The sequence below is a fragment of the Saccoglossus kowalevskii genome, chromosome 7 (assembly GCF_978046115.1).
Source record: "Saccoglossus kowalevskii chromosome 7, keSacKowa6.1, whole genome shotgun sequence".
Taxonomy (NCBI): domain Eukaryota; kingdom Metazoa; phylum Hemichordata; class Enteropneusta; family Harrimaniidae; genus Saccoglossus; species Saccoglossus kowalevskii.
This window is the reverse complement of record NC_140647.1, coordinates 529,955-553,688: the sequence shown is the minus strand read 5'-3', so window position 1 is coordinate 553,688 and position 23,734 is coordinate 529,955. Positions and strand designations below refer to the sequence as shown.

Below are 23,734 nucleotides of genomic sequence, written 5' to 3'. Positions count from 1 at the left end.
ACATTGTTTTTAATGTTTATGTGTCAATTACTCAGTGTAACCAAATTCACCTTATGCCAACAATCACAAAATAAATGTTTTCCAACAGGCACAAAGAATTTTGGCAATAAAATACAGTAAAACAAAACTGCAGCCCAAAAGTTACAAATACAATGTACGCAAATTTGACCACAATATAGGTTTATCAATTTTGATGAAAAGTTCATTCATGTTCTGGTAATACAATAACAATCATGTAACAAAATAATATAATGAAAAAGGAATATGTAACACCATCTATGATTTGACAATACTGCTTCAGTGGATACAAGACACTCTTTGATTGGTCAATATTTCATCACTAAATGCAAGACACTTACTGATTGGATATAACTGTAGGTGGTAACTGTTGATGATCCCCGGCTAACACACATCTTGGTACTTGTAATAATGGAATCCAACAGCTGGCTTCTAATGCCTACAAACATATAAAAAAAGTCCCTTTATACTAATTATAAATAAGTTCTGTTTTGAATTGTAAAAATTACAAGGACCTGCACAATCAAATATAGGTGAGAATTCATGATTGATATATGTAGTGTGAAATTTAGAGCTTATTTATGAAACATATCACTTGGTTCAGCATGGTATAAGATTACTGTAAATACAGACTACCGGTACCCCATGTGGATAACTTTCAGAGAGCAATGTGTTTACTTGGATGCAATGTACACAAACATGTACAAGACTGAATTCAACAATCTTTATAATGGTCTAAGTTATACCATGGAAATATTGATCTATAGTCAAATACATGTATGTTTTATGCTATTCTTGTACAGCACTCAATAACCAATGAGGCATATTACAACTACTAAAATGCTAGATACATGTACGGCTATTAAAAGCTCATCACCATGCCACATTGTATTCAATATGATGTGATGTATACAACACATGTAAAATACACAATATAAGTTATTTTCAAATTGTAAAAACATGAAATGACGAGGACCTGCACAATTGAATCTGGGATTTATAATAAATCATTTGTTTACCCAAAATTTAACATGCATTGTGAACAAATCATTTTACCAACCCAGTGAACTAATATTGTTTAAATTTGTCTTCTGTGAATTCAAATTCATAAACCACGATTTTTAATTTTAATTATTTTTTCGTGCACATGCTTTTTCAAAATCAAATTGATTTTTTGAGCTTTGCAAGTAACGTCATACCAGAGAGCAAGACTCTAATCAAAATACCAGCAAGATAGACAACTGGAGAGGTATGATCCAATTAAGTAGAAAGACAACAAGAATTCTGACTGAGTTTACATAAAACAACCTCAATGTTTATGTTTTCACACTGAGACTTTGTTTGTTTTTATTGTTTACTTTCATCTCATACCCTGTCGGAATTCTACCTCTGATTGATTACAAGTCAAATGGGTCAGTACTTTTCAGTTTCAGATGTCAGTACTGGTGCATTCTCATGATAGGAAGGCAAGAATTCTCGGTTTAATATCACAATCAAGAAGTCATTTGATGAATAATTAATAACCAATATATTATTATTATATAAATTTGAAGTAATCTATTTTCAGTAATTGTATGCAAATATATTTGAGAAAATAAAAAAAAAGTGAAAAAGTAATGAATAACATAACAAATCTGATAATTTCTGGAATTGTACTCAAATATTATCCATCTAATTTACTGTAAATTGTTTTAATTTTTTGAACTTCTCAAATAAGATGAATATTTGGTATAGGCACATCAACATTTCATTAACAAAACCAAGTCACATAGTTCAGTGTATTTTAAAAAAGAATTAGTCACCCACAAAGTCAACAGACAATAGAAAATCAACCATTGTCACAATAGCTCATCAAACTATGTATTCAGCTGAAAAATACTATTTTCTCAACATGTAGGTGGAAAGGTACAATATAAATTACTCTTGTTCTCTCAATTTGGAATTGATTATGGAGAGCCCTGGTTTATCTCATTGTCGTAAATTTCATGATTTTTAAGTAACATTGATACTAGTGACATTCTATCGATAATAGTGACATCCTATCGATAATAGTGACATCATATTCATAATACTGACATCATATTGATAATAATAACATCATATTCATAATACTGACATCAAATTCATAATACTGACATCATATTCATAATAGTGACATCATATCGATAATAGCGACATCATATTGATAATAGTGACATCATATCGATAATAGTGACATCCTATCGATAATAGTGACATCATATTCATAATAGTGACATCATATTGTTAATTGTGACATCATATTGATAATAGTGACATCATATTGTTAATAGTGACATCATATTGATAATAGTGACATCATATCGATAATAGTGACATCATGTTGTTAATAGTGACATCATATCGATAATAGTGACATCCTATCGATAATAGTGACATCATATTCATAATAGTGACATCATATTGTTAATTGTGACATCATATTGATAATAGTGACATCATATTGTTAATAGTGACATCATATTGATAATAGTGACATCATATCGATAATAGTGACATCATGTTGTTAATAGTGACATCATATTGTTAATAGTGACATCATATTGATAATACTGACATCATATTGATAATAGTGACATCATATTGTTAATAGTGACATCATATCGATAATAGTGACATCCTGTCAATAGTGACATCATATTGATAATAGTGACATCATATTGATAATAGTGACATCATATTGATAATAGTGACATCATATTGATAATAGTGACATCATATGGTTAATAGTGACATCATATTGATAATAGTGACATCATATTCATAATAGTGACATCATATTCATAATAGTGACATCATATTGTTAATACTGACATCATATTGATAATACTGACATATTAATAATACTGACATCATATTGACATTCTCACCTGTGCACATTCATCTATTACAGCAAGACTGAAGTGATCTGCTTTTAATTGTTTCAATGGTCCATCAAGTGATGCACTAATATTGGTTGTCAAGACAACATCAGCTGTTATCAGGACATCTTTAATAGCAGCAGCCTCACGCTGTCGTAATTCCTTCTTCAGATCCCTGACTTCTCTTTTCAGGCCTTCTTTCTCTCCCCTTTCTCTTGTTTTCTTACATTTTGACTGCATCAAAATAATGTAATATTTAAAAATGATTTCATAAGCAATAATTCAACATCCATTCAAGTTCATTGTTAATTTGAATCAAATGGACATCATTTACTATGTAGTGGGGACTGATGAAAAATATTGGAAAAAATATTGAAAATAGTTATGCAAGTTTATAATGTCAAAGGTTGATAGTTGACAAATGTTCAAACCAAATCTCAGATTGAAATCTAAAAGACAATAATTGAGAATTAATCTTGATTTCTTACCAGTGATTTGTCGATATCTTTCCTTATATCTTGTACAATCTTTGCCCCGTCACTTCGTGATAATATAGCATCCAGAGAGTATTTGTGAGTGTGTTGTAACTGTCTAGCAGGGTGACCAAGTCTAACAATTTTCACTTGTTTTCCTAATCTCTCCACCAAGTTATCCACAGCTACGTTGGATGGTGCACACGCTAAAACCTATGACAACACAAATCTGTACTACTGGATTCTGCCGTAAATTTGCCAAGGGTCGTTAAACAGCAGTTCTGGTTTTTAAAAAAATAAAATGGGACCAAGAAACCGACCAGGGTGATTTTTCAGCTGTTTTTTATTTTTTTCTGATGCCATAGTCATTGACGAATATTCAAGAGTATTGGTGTAGTGTGAATGGGTTAGCTTCGTTTTGACAATGAACAGTTATCGCTGTAAACAATGTTAAATTATTCTTCAAATGCTCAGTTTATTTTTTGAAAACAACTAATTTTTTTATTTGAAAACAAATCATGCCGCTATCCGATTAAAATCCAAGCCAAAAGATAGTACAACAACATTGGCAAATCTCTTCCGTACTGCGTTCAATAACATTAACATATTTAAATGAGCTATGGTAATTTGAACACTTTGGCATCATCCATCGTTTTCATTGGTTAATTATCAATTTGACCAGTCAGGTCAAAGAACACCATTTCAGGTCAAAACATGGCAGATATTCATTTCTATCAAGCATTGAAAATGTGATCGGAATCGTTCTCTTACAATGAAATAAGTTGAAATTTATTTGCATTTCATAACAATTCAACGAATTTATTTTTTGCACGTTATTATAATCATTAGTAGGTAATAATCAACAATTGTGAAACACAGCATGACCGGATTGCGCAACTGTGATCGTTTGCTACTAAGAAATGCAGTTGTATTCATTGTTATTTGAAACTTCTTTCAGAATATACGTTCGTTACTAACAAAATGAAACAAAATAATTGTATTTGGCGCACAAGGTTCGTTGATTTTAATTTTTCAGAGAAAGATGCACAGTCTACTTTTTAATCCAGCTAGAAAAAAATGTATACAATTTTAGATTAGCTTCTGCAATAGTTTCTTTCGTTTTGGGTGGTCCAACTGCCGATGTTAAAAATTGACGTATGTGGATTTTTCAATGAAAATATAAACCCCCTAAAAATATTTGATGATAATTTTTTGAAAATTTGTACCCCAAATAAGGGCCTACCATTCGTAAAACTGCCGAGGGCGAATTTTCGGATGGGCAAATTTATGGCAGAATCCGGTATTACTAATTTACTACATCATCTCTGATCTCACTTTGTGGCAAGTTGGTTAGAAAATGAACCGTCTAAATGCACACTTTGCGATATCCATTTTATAGTCTTATTAGTACCATATTCACTCTATTAGTAGCCCACGTGCTTATATACATAACTGTCTATGGTCAAAAACTGTTTTTATGATCCTGGATACAATTTTTTTGATTATGTGTGATTCTATTACAGATGCACTTTTAATACAGCAAATATGTTATATGTGATTCTATTAGAAGAAATATGGTATACTGATACATCTCATTATACAACTTCTTGACGTAGGACACATGTGTCATCTGGGAAATATTTGGAAATCCTATTTCCAAATATGGTAGGATGCATAGTTTTGTGTAATATCACTGAATCTTAATACCAGTAGTTGTTGTCTTTAAACAGTAACTTTTTATTTTGTTGATTTGCAAGTCATTCAGTTTAGTTTCTCATCAACATAGGAAGACGTACTGAACTCATTTCTTACCTTCATTTTCAGTTTAACCGCTTGTAAAATGATCTCCACAACAGTCGTTGTTTTACCAGTACCAGGTGGTCCATGTATGACTGCCACTTCTCGTTGCTGTAGAGCAAACCGGACAGATTCTCGCTGAGATTCATCGAGTTGTGTATTTATACACTGTATATCTGTTGATATTTAAGTTATTTATTAAATATGTGCATAATTAATTAGAGACAAGTGTGGTATAGATAGGCTTGAACTGACATGTGGGTAATTAAAAAGGGTTGAGGTTGTGGTTGTAAAAATTAAACTAAACCATATTTGCTTTATTACAACAATCTAGTAACCGTGATTACAAATACACAAATTATTTTTTACAGTCTGGTTCCAGAAAACAGAAAGTGAACAGAATTGAAAGAAATCCTGTGTAGCCATATATTTCTAGATAGTACAACTTAGGTACTTTTTAAAATTTGCTATAGAGAATTGAATCAACTGACCTTTTGCTGGCAGAGTCGAATCTCCATAGTCTAGATGAATGTTTGGAGAGCTTATCGGTATCACACCAAACAATACATTAACCAGATGATAAGATGGACCAGAACTACACTTGTCAAGATCTTCAAGAACTCTGTAAAAAATAAACTGCTGTTTTATTGATAAGAAAGCAATTCTAAAAAAATGTTTTTATCATTAAAACTTACAATTATATAATTTGGGTGATGTGTATTAAAGATGCTATTATATCATGCAAAACAATATCAGAAATCAAATTTAATTGGAAATTGCTTCCACAATTTATTTATAAATTATTTTAAAATCATTACTAGCCATATGTGCCTACAACAGGACATATTAACAGATAATATTAAAATAAAATAATAACAATAGTAGTGATTTACATTGGTTTGGCAGGTGTTATATTTAATTAGTTCTGAATTATTGATTTGTACATCAAATTTCAGGATTAGTGTGTCGCAAAACAAACACAAAGCTGGGAATTATATATTTCAATAATGTATTGTGAACACTGCACAGTGAACACTTGTATGCGTATACAGTTGTTGTAATTCCATTAGAATTCCCCCAACTCTCACAGTGAACACTTGTATGCGTATACAGTTGTTGTTATTCCATTAGAATTCCCCCAACTCTCACAGTGAACACTTGTATGCATATACAGTTGTTGTAATTCCATTAGAATTCCCCCAACTCTAACAGTGAACACTTGTATGCGTATACAGTTGTTGTAATTCCATTAGAATTCCACCAACTCTCACAGTGAACACTTGTATGCGTATACAGTTGTTGTAATTCCATTAGAATTCCCCCAACTCTCACAGTGAACACTTGTATGCATACACAGTTGTTGTAATTCCATTAGAATTCCCCCAACTCTCACAGTGAACACTTGTATGCGTATACAGTTGTTGTAATTCTATTAGAATTCCCCCAACTCTCACAGTGAACACTTGTATGCATATACAGTTGTTGTAATTCCATTAGAATTCCCCCAACTCTAACAGTGAACACTTGTATGCGTATACAGTTGTTGTAATTCCATTAGAATTCCACCAACTCTCACAGTGAACACTTGTATGCGTATACAGTTGTTGTAATTCCATTAGAATTCCCCCAACTCTCACAGTGAACACTTGTATGCATATACAGTTGTTGTAATTCCATTAGAATTCCCCCAACTCTCACAGTGAACACTTGTATGCGTATACAGTTGTTGTAATTCTATTAGAATTCCCCCAACTCTCACAGTGAACACTTGTATGCGTATACAGTTGTTGTAATTCCATTAGAATTCCCCCAACTCTCACAGTGAACACTTGTATGCGTATACAGTTGTTGTAATTCTATTAGAATTCCCCCAACTCTCACAGTGAACACTTGTATGCGTATACAGTTGTTGTAATTCCATTAGAATTCCCCAACTCTCACAGTGAACACTTGTATGCGTATACAGTTGTTGTAATTCCATTAGAATTCCCCAACTCTCACAGTGAACACTTGTATGTGTATACAGTTGTTGTAATTCCATTAGAATTCTGCCAACTCTCACAGTGAACACTTGTATGTGTATACAGTTGTTGTAATTCCATTAGAAATCCCCCAACTCTCACAGTGAACACTTGTATGCGTATACAGTTGTTGTAATTCCATTAGAATTCTCCCAACTCTCACAGTGAACACTTGTATGCGTATACAGTTGTTGTTATTCCATTAGAATTCTGCCAACTCTCACAGTGAACACTTGTATGCGTATACAGTTGTTGTAATTCCATTAGAATTCTGCCAACTCTCACAGTGAACACTTGTATGTGTATACAGTTGTTGTAATTCCATTAGAATTCTGCCAACTCTCACAGTGAACACTTGTATGCGTATACAGTTGTTGTAATTCTATTAGAATTCCCCCAACTCTCACAGTGAACACTTGTATGCGTATACAGTTGTTGTAATTCCATTAGAATTCTCCCAACTCTCACAGTGAACACTTGTATGCGTATACAGTTGTTGTTAGTCCATTAGAATTCTGCCAACTCTCACAGTGAACACTTGTATGCGTATACAGTTGTTGTAATTCCATTAGAATTCTCCCAACTCTCACAGTGAACACTTGTATGCGTATACAGTTGTTGTAATTCCATTAGAAATCCGCCAACTCTCACAGTGAACACTTGTATGCGTATACAGTTGTTGTAATTCCATTAGAATTCCGCCAACTCTCACAGTGAACACTTGTATGCGTATACAGTTGTTGTAATTCCATTAGAATTCTCCCAACTCTCACAGTGAACACTTGTATGCATATACAGTTGTTGTTATTCCATTAGAATTCTGCCAACTCTCACAGTGAACACTTGTATGCGTATACAGTTGTTGTAATTCCATTAGAAATCTCCCAACTCTCACAGTGAACACTTGTATGCGTATACAGTTGTTGTTATTCCATTAGAATTCTGCCAACTCTCACAGTGAACACATGTATGCGTATACAGTTGTTGTAATTCCATTAGAAATCCGCCAACTCTCACAGTGAACACTTGTATGCGTATACAGTTGTTGTAATTCCATTAGAATTCTCCCAACTCTCACAGTGAACACTTGTATGCGTATACAGTTGTTGTAATTCCATTAGAAATCCGCCAACTCTCACAGTGAACACTTGTATGTGTATACAGTTGTTGTAATTCCATTAGAATTCTGCCAACTCTCACAGTGAACACTTGTATGCATATACAGTTGTTGTAATTCCATTAGAAATCCCCCAACTCTCACAGTGAACACTTGTATGTGTATACAGTTGTTGTAATTCCATTAGAATTATGCCGACTCTCACAGTGAACACTTGTATGCATATACAGTTGTTGTAATTCCATTAGAATTCCGCCAACTCTCACAGTGAACACTTGTATGCATATACAGTTGTTGTAATTTCATTAGAATTCCCCAACTCTCACAGTGAACACTTGTATGCGTATACAGTTGTTGTAATTCCATTAGAATTCTGTCAACTCTCACAGTGAACACTTGTATGTGTATACAGTTGTTGTAATTCCATTAGAATTCCCCCAACTCTCACAGTGAACACTTGTATGCGTATACAGTTGTTGTAATTCCATTAGAAATCCGCCAACTCTCACAGTGAACACTTGTATGCGTATACAGTTGTTGTAATTCCATTAGAATTCTCCCAACTCTCACAGTGAACACTTGTATGCGTATACAGTTGTTGTAATTCCATTAGAATTCCCCCAACTCTCACAGTGAACACTTGTATGTGTATACAGTTGTTGTAATTCCATTAGAATTCTGTCAACTCTCACAGTGAACACTTGTATGCATATACAGTTGTTGTAATTCCATTAGAATTCTGCCAACTCTCACAGTGAACACATGTATGCATATACAGTTGTTGTAATTCCATTAGAAATCCGCCAACTCTCACAGTGAACACTTGTATGCGTATACAGTTGTTGTAATTCCATTAGAATTCTCCCAACTCTCACAGTGAACACTTGTATGCGTATACAGTTGTTGTAATTCCATTAAAATTCTGCCAACTCTCACAGTGAACACTTGTATGCGTATACAGTTGTTTTAATTCCATTAGAATTCCGCCAACTCTCACAGTGAACACTTGTATGCATATACAGTTGTTGTAATTCCATTAGAATTCCCCCAACTCTCACAGTGAACACTTGTATGCGTATACAGTTGTTGTAATTCCATTAGAAATCCGCCAACTCTCACAGTGAACACTTGTATGCGTATACAGTTGTTGTAATTCCATTAAAATTCCGCCAACTCTCACAGTGAACACTTGTATGCGTATACAGTTGTTGTAATTCCATTAGAATTCTCCCAACTCTCACAGTGAACACTTGTATGCATATACAGTTGTTGTTATTCCATTAGAATTCTGCCAACTCTCACAGTGAACACTTGTATGCGTATACAGTTGTTGTAATTCCATTAGAAATCTCCCAACTCTCACAGTGAACACTTGTATGCGTATACAGTTGTTGTTATTCCATTAGAATTCTGCCAACTCTCACAGTGAACACATGTATGCGTATACAGTTGTTGTAATTCCATTAGAAATCCGCCAACTCTCACAGTGAACACTTGTATGCGTATACAGTTGTTGTAATTCCATTAGAATTCTCCCAACTCTCACAGTGAACACTTGTATGCGTATACAGTTGTTGTAATTCCATTAGAAATCCGCCAACTCTCACAGTGAACACTTGTATGTGTATACAGTTGTTGTAATTCCATTAGAATTCTGCCAACTCTCACAGTGAACACTTGTATGCATATACAGTTGTTGTAATTCCATTAGAAATCCCCCAACTCTCACAGTGAACACTTGTATGTGTATACAGTTGTTGTAATTCCATTAGAATTATGCCGACTCTCACAGTGAACACTTGTATGCATATACAGTTGTTGTAATTCCATTAGAATTCCGCCAACTCTCACAGTGAACACTTGTATGCATATACAGTTGTTGTAATTTCATTAGAATTCCCCAACTCTCACAGTGAACACTTGTATGCGTATACAGTTGTTGTAATTCCATTAGAATTCTGTCAACTCTCACAGTGAACACTTGTATGTGTATACAGTTGTTGTAATTCCATTAGAATTCCCCCAACTCTCACAGTGAACACTTGTATGCGTATACAGTTGTTGTAATTCCATTAGAAATCCGCCAACTCTCACAGTGAACACTTGTATGTGTATACAGTTGTTGTAATTCCATTAGAATTCCCCCAACTCTCACAGTGAACACTTGTATGTGTATACAGTTGTTGTAATTCCATTAGAATTCTGTCAACTCTCACAGTGAACACTTGTATGCATATACAGTTGTTGTAATTCCATTAGAATTCTGCCAACTCTCACAGTGAACACATGTATGCATATACAGTTGTTGTAATTCCATTAGAAATCCGCCAACTCTCACAGTGAACACTTGTATGCGTATACAGTTGTTGTAATTCCATTAGAATTCTCCCAACTCTCACAGTGAACACTTGTATGCGTATACAGTTGTTGTAATTCCATTAAAATTCTGCCAACTCTCACAGTGAACACTTGTATGCGTATACAGTTGTTTTAATTCCATTAGAATTCCGCCAACTCTCACAGTGAACACTTGTATGCATATACAGTTGTTGTAATTCCATTAGAATTCCCCCAACTCTCACAGTGAACACTTGTATGCGTATACAGTTGTTGTAATTCCATTGGAATTCCCCCAACTCTCACAGTGAACACTTGTATGCATATACAGTTGTTGTAATTCCATTAGAATTCCCCCAATCCTCACAGTGAACACTTGTATGCGTATACAGTTGTTGTAATTTCATTAGAATTCCCCCAATCCTCACAGTGAACACTTGTATGCGTATACAGTTGTTGTAATTCCATTAGAATTCCCCAACTCTCACAGTGAACACTTGTATGCGTATACAGTTGTTGTAATTCCATTAGAATTCCGCCAACTCTCACAGTGAACACTTGTATGCGTATACAGTTGTTGTAATTTCATTAGAATTCCCCCAACTCTCACAGTGAACACTTGTATGCGTATACAGTTGTTGTAATTCCATTAGAATTCTCCCAACTCTCACAGTGAACACTTGTATGCGTATACAGTTGTTGTAATTCCATTAGAATCCCCCAACTCTCACAGTGAACACTTGTATGTGTATACAGTTGTTGTAATTCCATTAGAATTCCCCCAACTCTCACAGTGAACACTTGTATGCATATACAGTTGTTGTAATGCCATTAGAATTCCGCCAACTCTCACAGTGAACACTTGTATGCGTATACAGTTGTTGTTATTCCATTAGAATTCTGCCAACTCTCACAGTGAACACTTGTATGCGTATACAGTTGTTGTAATTCCATTAGAAATCCGCCAACTCTCACAGTGAACACTTGTATGCGTATACAGTTGTTGTAATTCCATTAGAATTCTCCCAACTCTCACAGTGAACACTTGTATGCGTATACAGTTGTTGTAATTCCATTAGAATTCTCCCAACTCTCACAGTGAACACTTGTATGCGTATACAGTTGTTGTAATCCCATTAGAATTCTGCCAACTCTCACAGTGAACACTTGTATGCGTATACAGTTGTTGTAATTCCATTAGAATTCCCCCAACTCTCACAGTGAACACTTGTATGTGTATACAGTTGTTGTAATTCCATTAGAATTCTGTCAACTCTCACAGTGAACACTTGTATGCATATACAGTTGTTGTAATTCCATTAGAATTCTGCCAACTCTCACAGTGAACACTTGTATGTGTATACAGTTGTTGTAATTCCATTAGAATTCTGTCAACTCTCACAGTGAACACTTGTATGCATATACAGTTGTTGTAATTCCATTAGAATTCTGCCAACTCTCACAGTGAACACATGTATGCATATACAGTTGTTGTAATTTCATTAGAATTCCGCCAACTCTCACAGTGAACACTTGTATGCGTATACAGTTGTTGTAATTCCATTAGAATTCTCCCAACTCTCACAGTGAACACTTGTATGCATATACAGTTGTTGTTATTCCATTAGAATTCTGCCAACTCTCACAGTGAACACATGTATGCATATACAGTTGTTGTAATTCCATTAGAAATCCGCCAACTCTCACAGTGAACACTTGTATGCGTATACAGTTGTTGTAATTCCATTAGAATTCTCCCAACTCTCACAGTGAACACTTGTATGCGTATACAGTTGTTGTAATTCCATTAAAATTCTGCCAACTCTCACAGTGAACACTTGTATGCGTATACAGTTGTTTTAATTCCATTAGAATTCCGCCAACTCTCACAGTGAACACTTGTATGCATATACAGTTGTTGTAATTCCATTAGAATTCCCCCAACTCTCACAGTGAACACTTGTATGCGTATACAGTTGTTGTAATTCCATTGGAATTCCCCCAACTCTCACAGTGAACACTTGTATGCATATACAGTTGTTGTAATTCCATTAGAATTCCCCCAATCCTCACAGTGAACACTTGTATGCGTATACAGTTGTTGTAATTTCATTAGAATTCCCCCAATCCTCACAGTGAACACTTGTATGCGTATACAGTTGTTGTAATTCCATTAGAATTCCCCAACTCTCACAGTGAACACTTGTATGCGTATACAGTTGTTGTAATTCCATTAGAATTCCGCCAACTCTCACAGTGAACACTTGTATGCGTATACAGTTGTTGTAATTTCATTAGAATTCCCCCAACTCTCACAGTGAACACTTGTATGCGTATACAGTTGTTGTAATTCCATTAGAATTCTCCCAACTCTCACAGTGAACACTTGTATGCGTATACAGTTGTTGTAATTCCATTAGAATCCCCCAACTCTCACAGTGAACACTTGTATGTGTATACAGTTGTTGTAATTCCATTAGAATTCCCCCAACTCTCACAGTGAACACTTGTATGCATATACAGTTGTTGTAATGCCATTAGAATTCCGCCAACTCTCACAGTGAACACTTGTATGCGTATACAGTTGTTGTTATTCCATTAGAATTCTGCCAACTCTCACAGTGAACACTTGTATGCGTATACAGTTGTTGTAATTCCATTAGAAATCCGCCAACTCTCACAGTGAACACTTGTATGCGTATACAGTTGTTGTAATTCCATTAGAATTCTCCCAACTCTCACAGTGAACACTTGTATGCGTATACAGTTGTTGTAATTCCATTAGAATTCTCCCAACTCTCACAGTGAACACTTGTATGCGTATACAGTTGTTGTAATCCCATTAGAATTCTGCCAACTCTCACAGTGAACACTTGTATGCGTATACAGTTGTTGTAATTCCATTAGAATTCCCCCAACTCTCACAGTGAACACTTGTATGTGTATACAGTTGTTGTAATTCCATTAGAATTCTGTCAACTCTCACAGTGAACACTTGTATGCATATACAGTTGTTGTAATTCCATTAGAATTCTGCCAACTCTCACAGTGAACACATGTATGCATATACAGTTGTTGTAATTTCATTAGAATTCCGCCAACTCTCACAGTGAACACTTGTATGCGTATACAGTTGTTGTAATTCCATTAGAATTCTCCCAACTCTCACAGTGAACACTTGTATGCATATACAGTTGTTGTTATTCCATTAGAATTCCGCCAACTCTCACAGTGAACACTTGTATGCGTATACAGTTGTTGTAATTCCATTAGAAATCCGCCAACTCTCACAGTGAACACTTGTATGCGTATACAGTTGTTGTAATTCCATTAGAATTCTCCCAACTCTCACAGTGAACACTTGTATGCGTATACAGTTGTTGTAATTCCATTAGAATTCTCCCAACTCTCACAGTGAACACTTGTATGCGTATACAGTTGTTTTAATTCCATTAGAATTCCGCCAACTCTCACAGTGAACACTTGTATGCATATACAGTTGTTGTAATTTCATTAGAATTCCCCCAACTCTCACAGTGAACACTTGTATGCATATACAGTTGTTGTAATTCCATTAGAATTCCGCCAACTCTCACAGTGAACACTTGTATGCGTATACAGTTGTTGTAATTCCATTAGAATTCCCCCAACTCTCACAGTGAACACTTGTATGCGTATACAGTTGTTGTAATTCCATTAGAATTCCGCCAACTCTCACAGTGAACACTTGTATGCGTATACAGTTGTTGTAATTCCATTAGAATCCCCCAACTCTCACAGTGAACACTTGTATGTGTATACAGTTGTTGTAATTCCATTAGAATTCCCCCAACTCTCACAGTGAACACTTGTATGCATATACAGTTGTTGTAATTCCATTAGAATTCTGCCAACTCTCACAGTGAACACTTGTATGCGTATACAGTTGTTGTTATTCCATTAGAATTCTGCCAACTCTCACAGTGAACACTTGTATGCGTATACAGTTGTTGTAATTCCATTAGAAATCCGCCAACTCTCAGTGAACACTTGTATGCGTATACAGTTGTTGTAATTCCATTAGAATTCTCCCAACTCTCACAGTGAACACTTGTATGCGTATACAGTTGTTGTAATTCCATTAGAATTCTGCCAACTCTCACAGTGAACACTTGTATGCGTATACAGTTGTTGTAATTCCATTAGAATTCTCCCAACTCTCACAGTGAACACTTGTATGCATATACAGTTGTTGTTATTCCATTAGAATTCTGCCAACTCTCACAGTGAACACTTGTATGCGTATACAGTTGTTGTAATTCCATTAGAATTCTCCCAACTCTCACAGTGAACACTTGTATGCATATACAGTTGTTGTTATTCCATTAGAATTCTCCCAACTCTCACAGTGAACACTTGTATGCATATACAGTTGTTGTTATTCCATTAGAATTCTGCCAACTCTCACAGTGAACACTTGTATGCGTATACAGTTGTTGTAATTCCATTAGAATTCTCCCAACTCTCACAGTGAACACTTGTATGCGTATACAGTTGTTGTTATTCCATTAGAATTCTGCCAACTCTCACAGTGAACACTTGTATGCGTATACAGTTGTTGTAATTCCATTAGAAATCCGCCAACTCTCACAGTGAACACTTGTATGCGTATACAGTTGTTGTAATTCCATTAGAATTCTCCCAACTCTCACAGTGAACACTTGTATGCGTATACAGTTGTTGTAATTCCATTAGAAATCCGCCAACTCTCACAGTGAACACTTGTATGCGTATACAGTTGTTGTAATTCCATTAGAATTCTCCCAACTCTCACAGTGAACACTTGTATGCGTATACAGTTGTTGTAATTCCATTAGAATTCTCCCAACTCTCACAGTGATCACTTGTATGCGTATACAGTTGTTGTAATTCCATTAGAATTCCGCCAACTCTCACAGTGAACACTTGTATGTGTATACAGTTGTTGTAATTCCATTAGAATTCTGCCAACTCTCACAGTGAACACTTGTATGCGTATACAGTTGTTGTAATTCCATTAGAATTCTGCCAACTCTCACAGTGAACACTTGTATGCATATACAGTTGTTGTAATTCCATTAGAAATCCCCCAACTCTCACAGTGAACACTTGTATGTGTATACAGTTGTTGTAATTCCATTAGAATTATGCCGACTCTCACAGTGAACACTTGTATGCATATACAGTTGTTGTAATTCCATTAGAATTCCGCCAACTCTCACAGTGAACACTTGTATGCATATACAGTTGTTGTAATTTCATTAGAATTCCCCAACTCTCACAGTGAACACTTGTATGCGTATACAGTTGTTGTAATTCCATTAGAATTCTGTCAACTCTCACAGTGAACACTTGTATGTGTATACAGTTGTTGTAATTCCATTAGAATTCCCCCAACTCTCACAGTGAACACTTGTATGCGTATACAGTTGTTGTAATTCCATTAGAAATCCGCCAACTCTCACAGTGAACACTTGTATGCGTATACAGTTGTTGTAATTCCATTAGAATTCTCCCAACTCTCACAGTGAACACTTGTATGCGTATACAGTTGTTGTAATTCCATTAGAATTCCCCCAACTCTCACAGTGAACACTTGTATGTGTATACAGTTGTTGTAATTCCATTAGAATTCTGTCAACTCTCACAGTGAACACTTGTATGCATATACAGTTGTTGTAATTCCATTAGAATTCTGCCAACTCTCACAGTGAACACATGTATGCATATACAGTTGTTGTAATTCCATTAGAAATCCGCCAACTCTCACAGTGAACACTTGTATGCGTATACAGTTGTTGTAATTCCATTAGAATTCTCCCAACTCTCACAGTGAACACTTGTATGCGTATACAGTTGTTGTAATTCCATTAAAATTCTGCCAACTCTCACAGTGAACACTTGTATGCGTATACAGTTGTTTTAATTCCATTAGAATTCCGCCAACTCTCACAGTGAACACTTGTATGCATATACAGTTGTTGTAATTCCATTAGAATTCCCCCAACTCTCACAGTGAACACTTGTATGCGTATACAGTTGTTGTAATTCCATTAGAAATCCGCCAACTCTCACAGTGAACACTTGTATGCGTATACAGTTGTTGTAATTCCATTAGAATTCCGCCAACTCTCACAGTGAACACTTGTATGCGTATACAGTTGTTGTAATTCCATTAGAATTCTCCCAACTCTCACAGTGAACACTTGTATGCATATACAGTTGTTGTTATTCCATTAGAATTCTGCCAACTCTCACAGTGAACACTTGTATGCGTATACAGTTGTTGTAATTCCATTAGAAATCTCCCAACTCTCACAGTGAACACTTGTATGCGTATACAGTTGTTGTTATTCCATTAGAATTCTGCCAACTCTCACAGTGAACACATGTATGCGTATACAGTTGTTGTAATTCCATTAGAAATCCGCCAACTCTCACAGTGAACACTTGTATGCGTATACAGTTGTTGTAATTCCATTAGAATTCTCCCAACTCTCACAGTGAACACTTGTATGCGTATACAGTTGTTGTAATTCCATTAGAAATCCGCCAACTCTCACAGTGAACACTTGTATGTGTATACAGTTGTTGTAATTCCATTAGAATTCTGCCAACTCTCACAGTGAACACTTGTATGCATATACAGTTGTTGTAATTCCATTAGAAATCCCCCAACTCTCACAGTGAACACTTGTATGTGTATACAGTTGTTGTAATTCCATTAGAATTATGCCGACTCTCACAGTGAACACTTGTATGCATATACAGTTGTTGTAATTCCATTAGAATTCCGCCAACTCTCACAGTGAACACTTGTATGCATATACAGTTGTTGTAATTTCATTAGAATTCCCCAACTCTCACAGTGAACACTTGTATGCGTATACAGTTGTTGTAATTCCATTAGAATTCTGTCAACTCTCACAGTGAACACTTGTATGTGTATACAGTTGTTGTAATTCCATTAGAATTCCCCCAACTCTCACAGTGAACACTTGTATGCGTATACAGTTGTTGTAATTCCATTAGAAATCCGCCAACTCTCACAGTGAACACTTGTATGTGTATACAGTTGTTGTAATTCCATTAGAATTCCCCCAACTCTCACAGTGAACACTTGTATGTGTATACAGTTGTTGTAATTCCATTAGAATTCTGTCAACTCTCACAGTGAACACTTGTATGCATATACAGTTGTTGTAATTCCATTAGAATTCTGCCAACTCTCACAGTGAACACATGTATGCATATACAGTTGTTGTAATTCCATTAGAAATCCGCCAACTCTCACAGTGAACACTTGTATGCGTATACAGTTGTTGTAATTCCATTAGAATTCTCCCAACTCTCACAGTGAACACTTGTATGCGTATACAGTTGTTGTAATTCCATTAAAATTCTGCCAACTCTCACAGTGAACACTTGTATGCGTATACAGTTGTTTTAATTCCATTAGAATTCCGCCAACTCTCACAGTGAACACTTGTATGCATATACAGTTGTTGTAATTCCATTAGAATTCCCCCAACTCTCACAGTGAACACTTGTATGCGTATACAGTTGTTGTAATTCCATTGGAATTCCCCCAACTCTCACAGTGAACACTTGTATGCATATACAGTTGTTGTAATTCCATTAGAATTCCCCCAATCCTCACAGTGAACACTTGTATGCGTATACAGTTGTTGTAATTTCATTAGAATTCCCCCAATCCTCACAGTGAACACTTGTATGCGTATACAGTTGTTGTAATTCCATTAGAATTCCCCAACTCTCACAGTGAACACTTGTATGCGTATACAGTTGTTGTAATTCCATTAGAATTCCGCCAACTCTCACAGTGAACACTTGTATGCGTATACAGTTGTTGTAATTTCATTAGAATTCCCCCAACTCTCACAGTGAACACTTGTATGCGTATACAGTTGTTGTAATTCCATTAGAATTCTCCCAACTCTCACAGTGAACACTTGTATGCGTATACAGTTGTTGTAATTCCATTAGAATCCCCCAACTCTCACAGTGAACACTTGTATGTGTATACAGTTGTTGTAATTCCATTAGAATTCCCCCAACTCTCACAGTGAACACTTGTATGCATATACAGTTGTTGTAATGCCATTAGAATTCCGCCAACTCTCACAGTGAACACTTGTATGCGTATACAGTTGTTGTTATTCCATTAGAATTCTGCCAACTCTCACAGTGAACACTTGTATACGTATACAGTTGTTGTAATTCCATTAGAAATCCGCCAACTCTCACAGTGAACACTTGTATGCGTATACAGTTGTTGTAATTCCATTAGAATTCTCCCAACTCTCACAGTGAACACTTGTATGCGTATACAGTTGTTGTAATTCCATTAGAATTCTCCCAACTCTCACAGTGAACACTTGTATGCGTATACAGTTGTTGTAATCCCATTAGAATTCTGCCAACTCTCACAGTGAACACTTGTATGCGTATACAGTTGTTGTAATTCCATTAGAATTCCCCCAACTCTCACAGTGAACACTTGTATGTGTATACAGTTGTTGTAATTCCATTAGAATTCTGTCAACTCTCACAGTGAACACTTGTATGCATATACAGTTGTTGTAATTCCATTAGAATTCTGCCAACTCTCACAGTGAACACATGTATGCATATACAGTTGTTGTAATTTCATTAGAATTCCGCCAACTCTCACAGTGAACACTTGTATGCGTATACAGTTGTTGTAATTCCATTAGAATTCTCCCAACTCTCACAGTGAACACTTGTATGCATATACAGTTGTTGTTATTCCATTAGAATTCCGCCAACTCTCACAGTGAACACTTGTATGCGTATACAGTTGTTGTAATTCCATTAGAAATCCGCCAACTCTCACAGTGAACACTTGTATGCGTATACAGTTGTTGTAATTCCATTAGAATTCTCCCAACTCTCACAGTGAACACTTGTATGCGTATACAGTTGTTGTAATTCCATTAGAATTCTCCCAACTCTCACAGTGAACACTTGTATGCGTATACAGTTGTTTTAATTCCATTAGAATTCCGCCAACTCTCACAGTGAACACTTGTATGCATATACAGTTGTTGTAATTTCATTAGAATTCCCCCAACTCTCACAGTGAACACTTGTATGCATATACAGTTGTTGTAATTCCATTAGAATTCCGCCAACTCTCACAGTGAACACTTGTATGCGTATACAGTTGTTGTAATTCCATTAGAATTCCCCCAACTCTCACAGTGAACACTTGTATGCGTATACAGTTGTTGTAATTCCATTAGAATTCCGCCAACTCTCACAGTGAACACTTGTATGCGTATACAGTTGTTGTAATTCCATTAGAATCCCCCAACTCTCACAGTGAACACTTGTATGTGTATACAGTTGTTGTAATTCCATTAGAATTCCCCCAACTCTCACAGTGAACACTTGTATGCATATACAGTTGTTGTAATTCCATTAGAATTCTGCCAACTCTCACAGTGAACACTTGTATGCGTATACAGTTGTTGTTATTCCATTAGAATTCTGCCAACTCTCACAGTGAACACTTGTATGCGTATACAGTTGTTGTAATTCCATTAGAAATCCGCCAACTCTCAGTGAACACTTGTATGCGTATACAGTTGTTGTAATTCCATTAGAATTCTCCCAACTCTCACAGTGAACACTTGTATGCGTATACAGTTGTTGTAATTCCATTAGAATTCTGCCAACTCTCACAGTGAACACTTGTATGCGTATACAGTTGTTGTAATTCCATTAGAATTCTCCCAACTCTCACAGTGAACACTTGTATGCATATACAGTTGTTGTTATTCCATTAGAATTCTGCCAACTCTCACAGTGAACACTTGTATGCGTATACAGTTGTTGTAATTCCATTAGAATTCTCCCAACTCTCACAGTGAACACTTGTATGCATATACAGTTGTTGTTATTCCATTAGAATTCTCCCAACTCTCACAGTGAACACTTGTATGCATATACAGTTGTTGTTATTCCATTAGAATTCTGCCAACTCTCACAGTGAACACTTGTATGCGTATACAGTTGTTGTAATTCCATTAGAATTCTCCCAACTCTCACAGTGAACACTTGTATGCGTATACAGTTGTTGTTATTCCATTAGAATTCTGCCAACTCTCACAGTGAACACTTGTATGCGTATACAGTTGTTGTAATTCCATTAGAAATCCGCCAACTCTCACAGTGAACACTTGTATGCGTATACAGTTGTTGTAATTCCATTAGAATTCTCCCAACTCTCACAGTGAACACTTGTATGCGTATACAGTTGTTGTAATTCCATTAGAAATCCGCCAACTCTCACAGTGAACACTTGTATGCGTATACAGTTGTTGTAATTCCATTAGAATTCTCCCAACTCTCACAGTGAACACTTGTATGCGTATACAGTTGTTGTAATTCCATTAGAATTCTCCCAACTCTCACAGTGATCACTTGTATGCGTATACAGTTGTTGTAATTCCATTAGAATTCCGCCAACTCTCACAGTGAACACTTGTATGTGTATACAGTTGTTGTAATTCCATTAGAATTCTGCCAACTCTCACAGTGAACACTTGTATGCGTATACAGTTGTTGTAATTCCATTAGAATTCCCCCAACTCTCACAGTGAACACTTGTATGCATATACAGTTGTTGTAATTTCATTAGAATTCCCCAACTCTCACAGTGAACACTTGTATGCGTATACAGTTGTTGTAATTCCATTAGAATTCTCCCAACTCTCACAGTGAACACTTGTATGCATATACAGTTGTTGTTATTCCATTAGAATTCTGCCAACTCTCACAGTGAACACTTGTATGCGTATACAGTTGTTGTAATTCCATTAGAATTCTCCCAACTCTCACAGTGAACACTTGTATGCATATACAGTTGTTGTTATTCCATTAGAATTCTCCCAACTCTCACAGTGAACACTTGTATGCATATACAGTTGTTGTTATTCCATTAGAATTCCGCCAACTCTCACAGTGAACACTTGTATGCGTATACAGTTGTTGTAATTCCATTAGAATTCTCCCAACTCTCACAGTGAACACTTGTATGCATATACAGTTGTTGTTATTCCATTAGAATTCCGCCAACTCTCACAGTGAACACTTGTATGCGTATACAGTTGTTGTAATTCCATTAGAAATCTGCCAACTCTCACAGTGAACACTTGTATGCGTATACAGTTGTTGTAATTCCATTAGAATTCTCCCAACTCTCACAGTGAACACTTGTATGCGTATACAGTTGTTGTAATTCCATTAGAATTCTCCCAACTCTCACAGTGAACACTTGTATGCGTATACAGTTGTTTTAATTCCATTAGAATTCCGCCAACTCTCACAGTGAACACTTGTATGCATATACAGTTGTTGTAATTTCATTAGAATTCCCCCAACTCTCACAGTGAACACTTGTATGCATATACAGTTGTTGTAATTCCATTAGAATTCCGCCAACTCTCACAGTGAACACTTGTATGCGTATACAGTTGTTGTAATTCCATTAGAATTCCCCCAACTCTCACAGTGAACACTTGTATGCGTATACAGTTGTTGTAATTCCATTAGAATTCCGCCAACTCTCACAGTGAACACTTGTATGCGTATACAGTTGTTGTAATTCCATTAGAATCCCCCAACTCTCACAGTGAACACTTGTATGTGTATACAGTTGTTGTAATTCCATTAGAATTCCCCCAACTCTCACAGTGAACACTTGTATGCATATACAGTTGTTGTAATTCCATTAGAATTCTGCCAACTCTCACAGTGAACACTTGTATGCGTATACAGTTGTTGTTATTCCATTAGAATTCTGCCAACTCTCACAGTGAACACTTGTATGCGTATACAGTTGTTTTAATTCCATTAGAAATCCCCCAACTCTCACAGTGAACACTTGTATGCATATACAGTTGTTGTTATTCCATTAGAATTCTGCCAACTCTCACAGTGAACACTTGTATGCGTATACAGTTGTTGTAATTCCATTAGAATTCTCCCAACTCTCACAGTGAACACTTGTATGCATATACAGTTGTTGTTATTCCATTAGAATTCTCCCAACTCTCACAGTGAACACTTGTATGCATATACAGTTGTTGTTATTCCATTAGAATTCTGCCAACTCTCACAGTGAACACTTGTATGCGTATACAGTTGTTGTAATTCCATTAGAATTCTCCCAACTCTCACAGTGAACACTTGTATGCGTATACAGTTGTTGTAATTCCATTAAAATTCTGCCAACTCTCACAGTGAACACTTGTATGCGTATACAGTTGTTTTAATTCCATTAGAATTCCGCCAACTCTCACAGTGAACACTTGTATGCATATACAGTTGTTGTAATTCCATTAGAATTCCCCCAACTCTCACAGTGAACACTTGTATGCGTATACAGTTGTTGTAATTCCATTGGAATTCCCCCAACTCTCACAGTGAACACTTGTATGCATATACAGTTGTTGTAATTCCATTAGAATTCCCCCAATCCTCACAGTGAACACTTGTATGCGTATACAGTTGTTGTAATTTCATTAGAATTCCCCCAATCCTCACAGTGAACACTTGTATGCGTATACAGTTGTTGTAATTCCATTAGAATTCCCCAACTCTCACAGTGAACACTTGTATGCGTATACAGTTGTTGTAATTCCATTAGAATTCCGCCAACTCTCACAGTGAACACTTGTATGCGTATACAGTTGTTGTAATTTCATTAGAATTCCCCCAACTCTCACAGTGAACACTTGTATGCGTATACAGTTGTTGTAATTCCATTAGAATTCTCCCAACTCTCACAGTGAACACTTGTATGCGTATACAGTTGTTGTAATTCCATTAGAATCCCCCAACTCTCACAGTGAACACTTGTATGTGTATACAGTTGTTGTAATTCCATTAGAATTCCCCCAACTCTCACAGTGAACACTTGTATGCATATACAGTTGTTGTAATTCCATTAGAATTCCGCCAACTCTCACAGTGAACACTTGTATGCGTATACAGTTGTTGTTA

General features: G+C 35.9%; 1 protein-coding gene across 1 annotated transcript in view; it reads right to left on the bottom strand.

The window, feature by feature from the left end:
- The window catches only part of LOC102807847 (DNA-binding protein SMUBP-2-like), a 158,540-nt gene that overhangs the window by 28,226 nt on the left and 106,580 nt on the right, over window positions 1-23,734 (bottom strand). The window contains exons 5-9 of the mRNA XM_085500959.1: window positions 5,680-5,810; window positions 5,204-5,364; window positions 3,407-3,604; window positions 2,928-3,152; window positions 360-457 (exon numbers count right to left, since the gene is read on the bottom strand). Coding sequence (XP_085357085.1) covers window positions 360-457; window positions 2,928-3,152; window positions 3,407-3,604; window positions 5,204-5,364; window positions 5,680-5,810 — 813 coding nt within the window. The remainder of the gene's footprint in view (window positions 1-359; window positions 458-2,927; window positions 3,153-3,406; window positions 3,605-5,203; window positions 5,365-5,679; window positions 5,811-23,734) is intronic.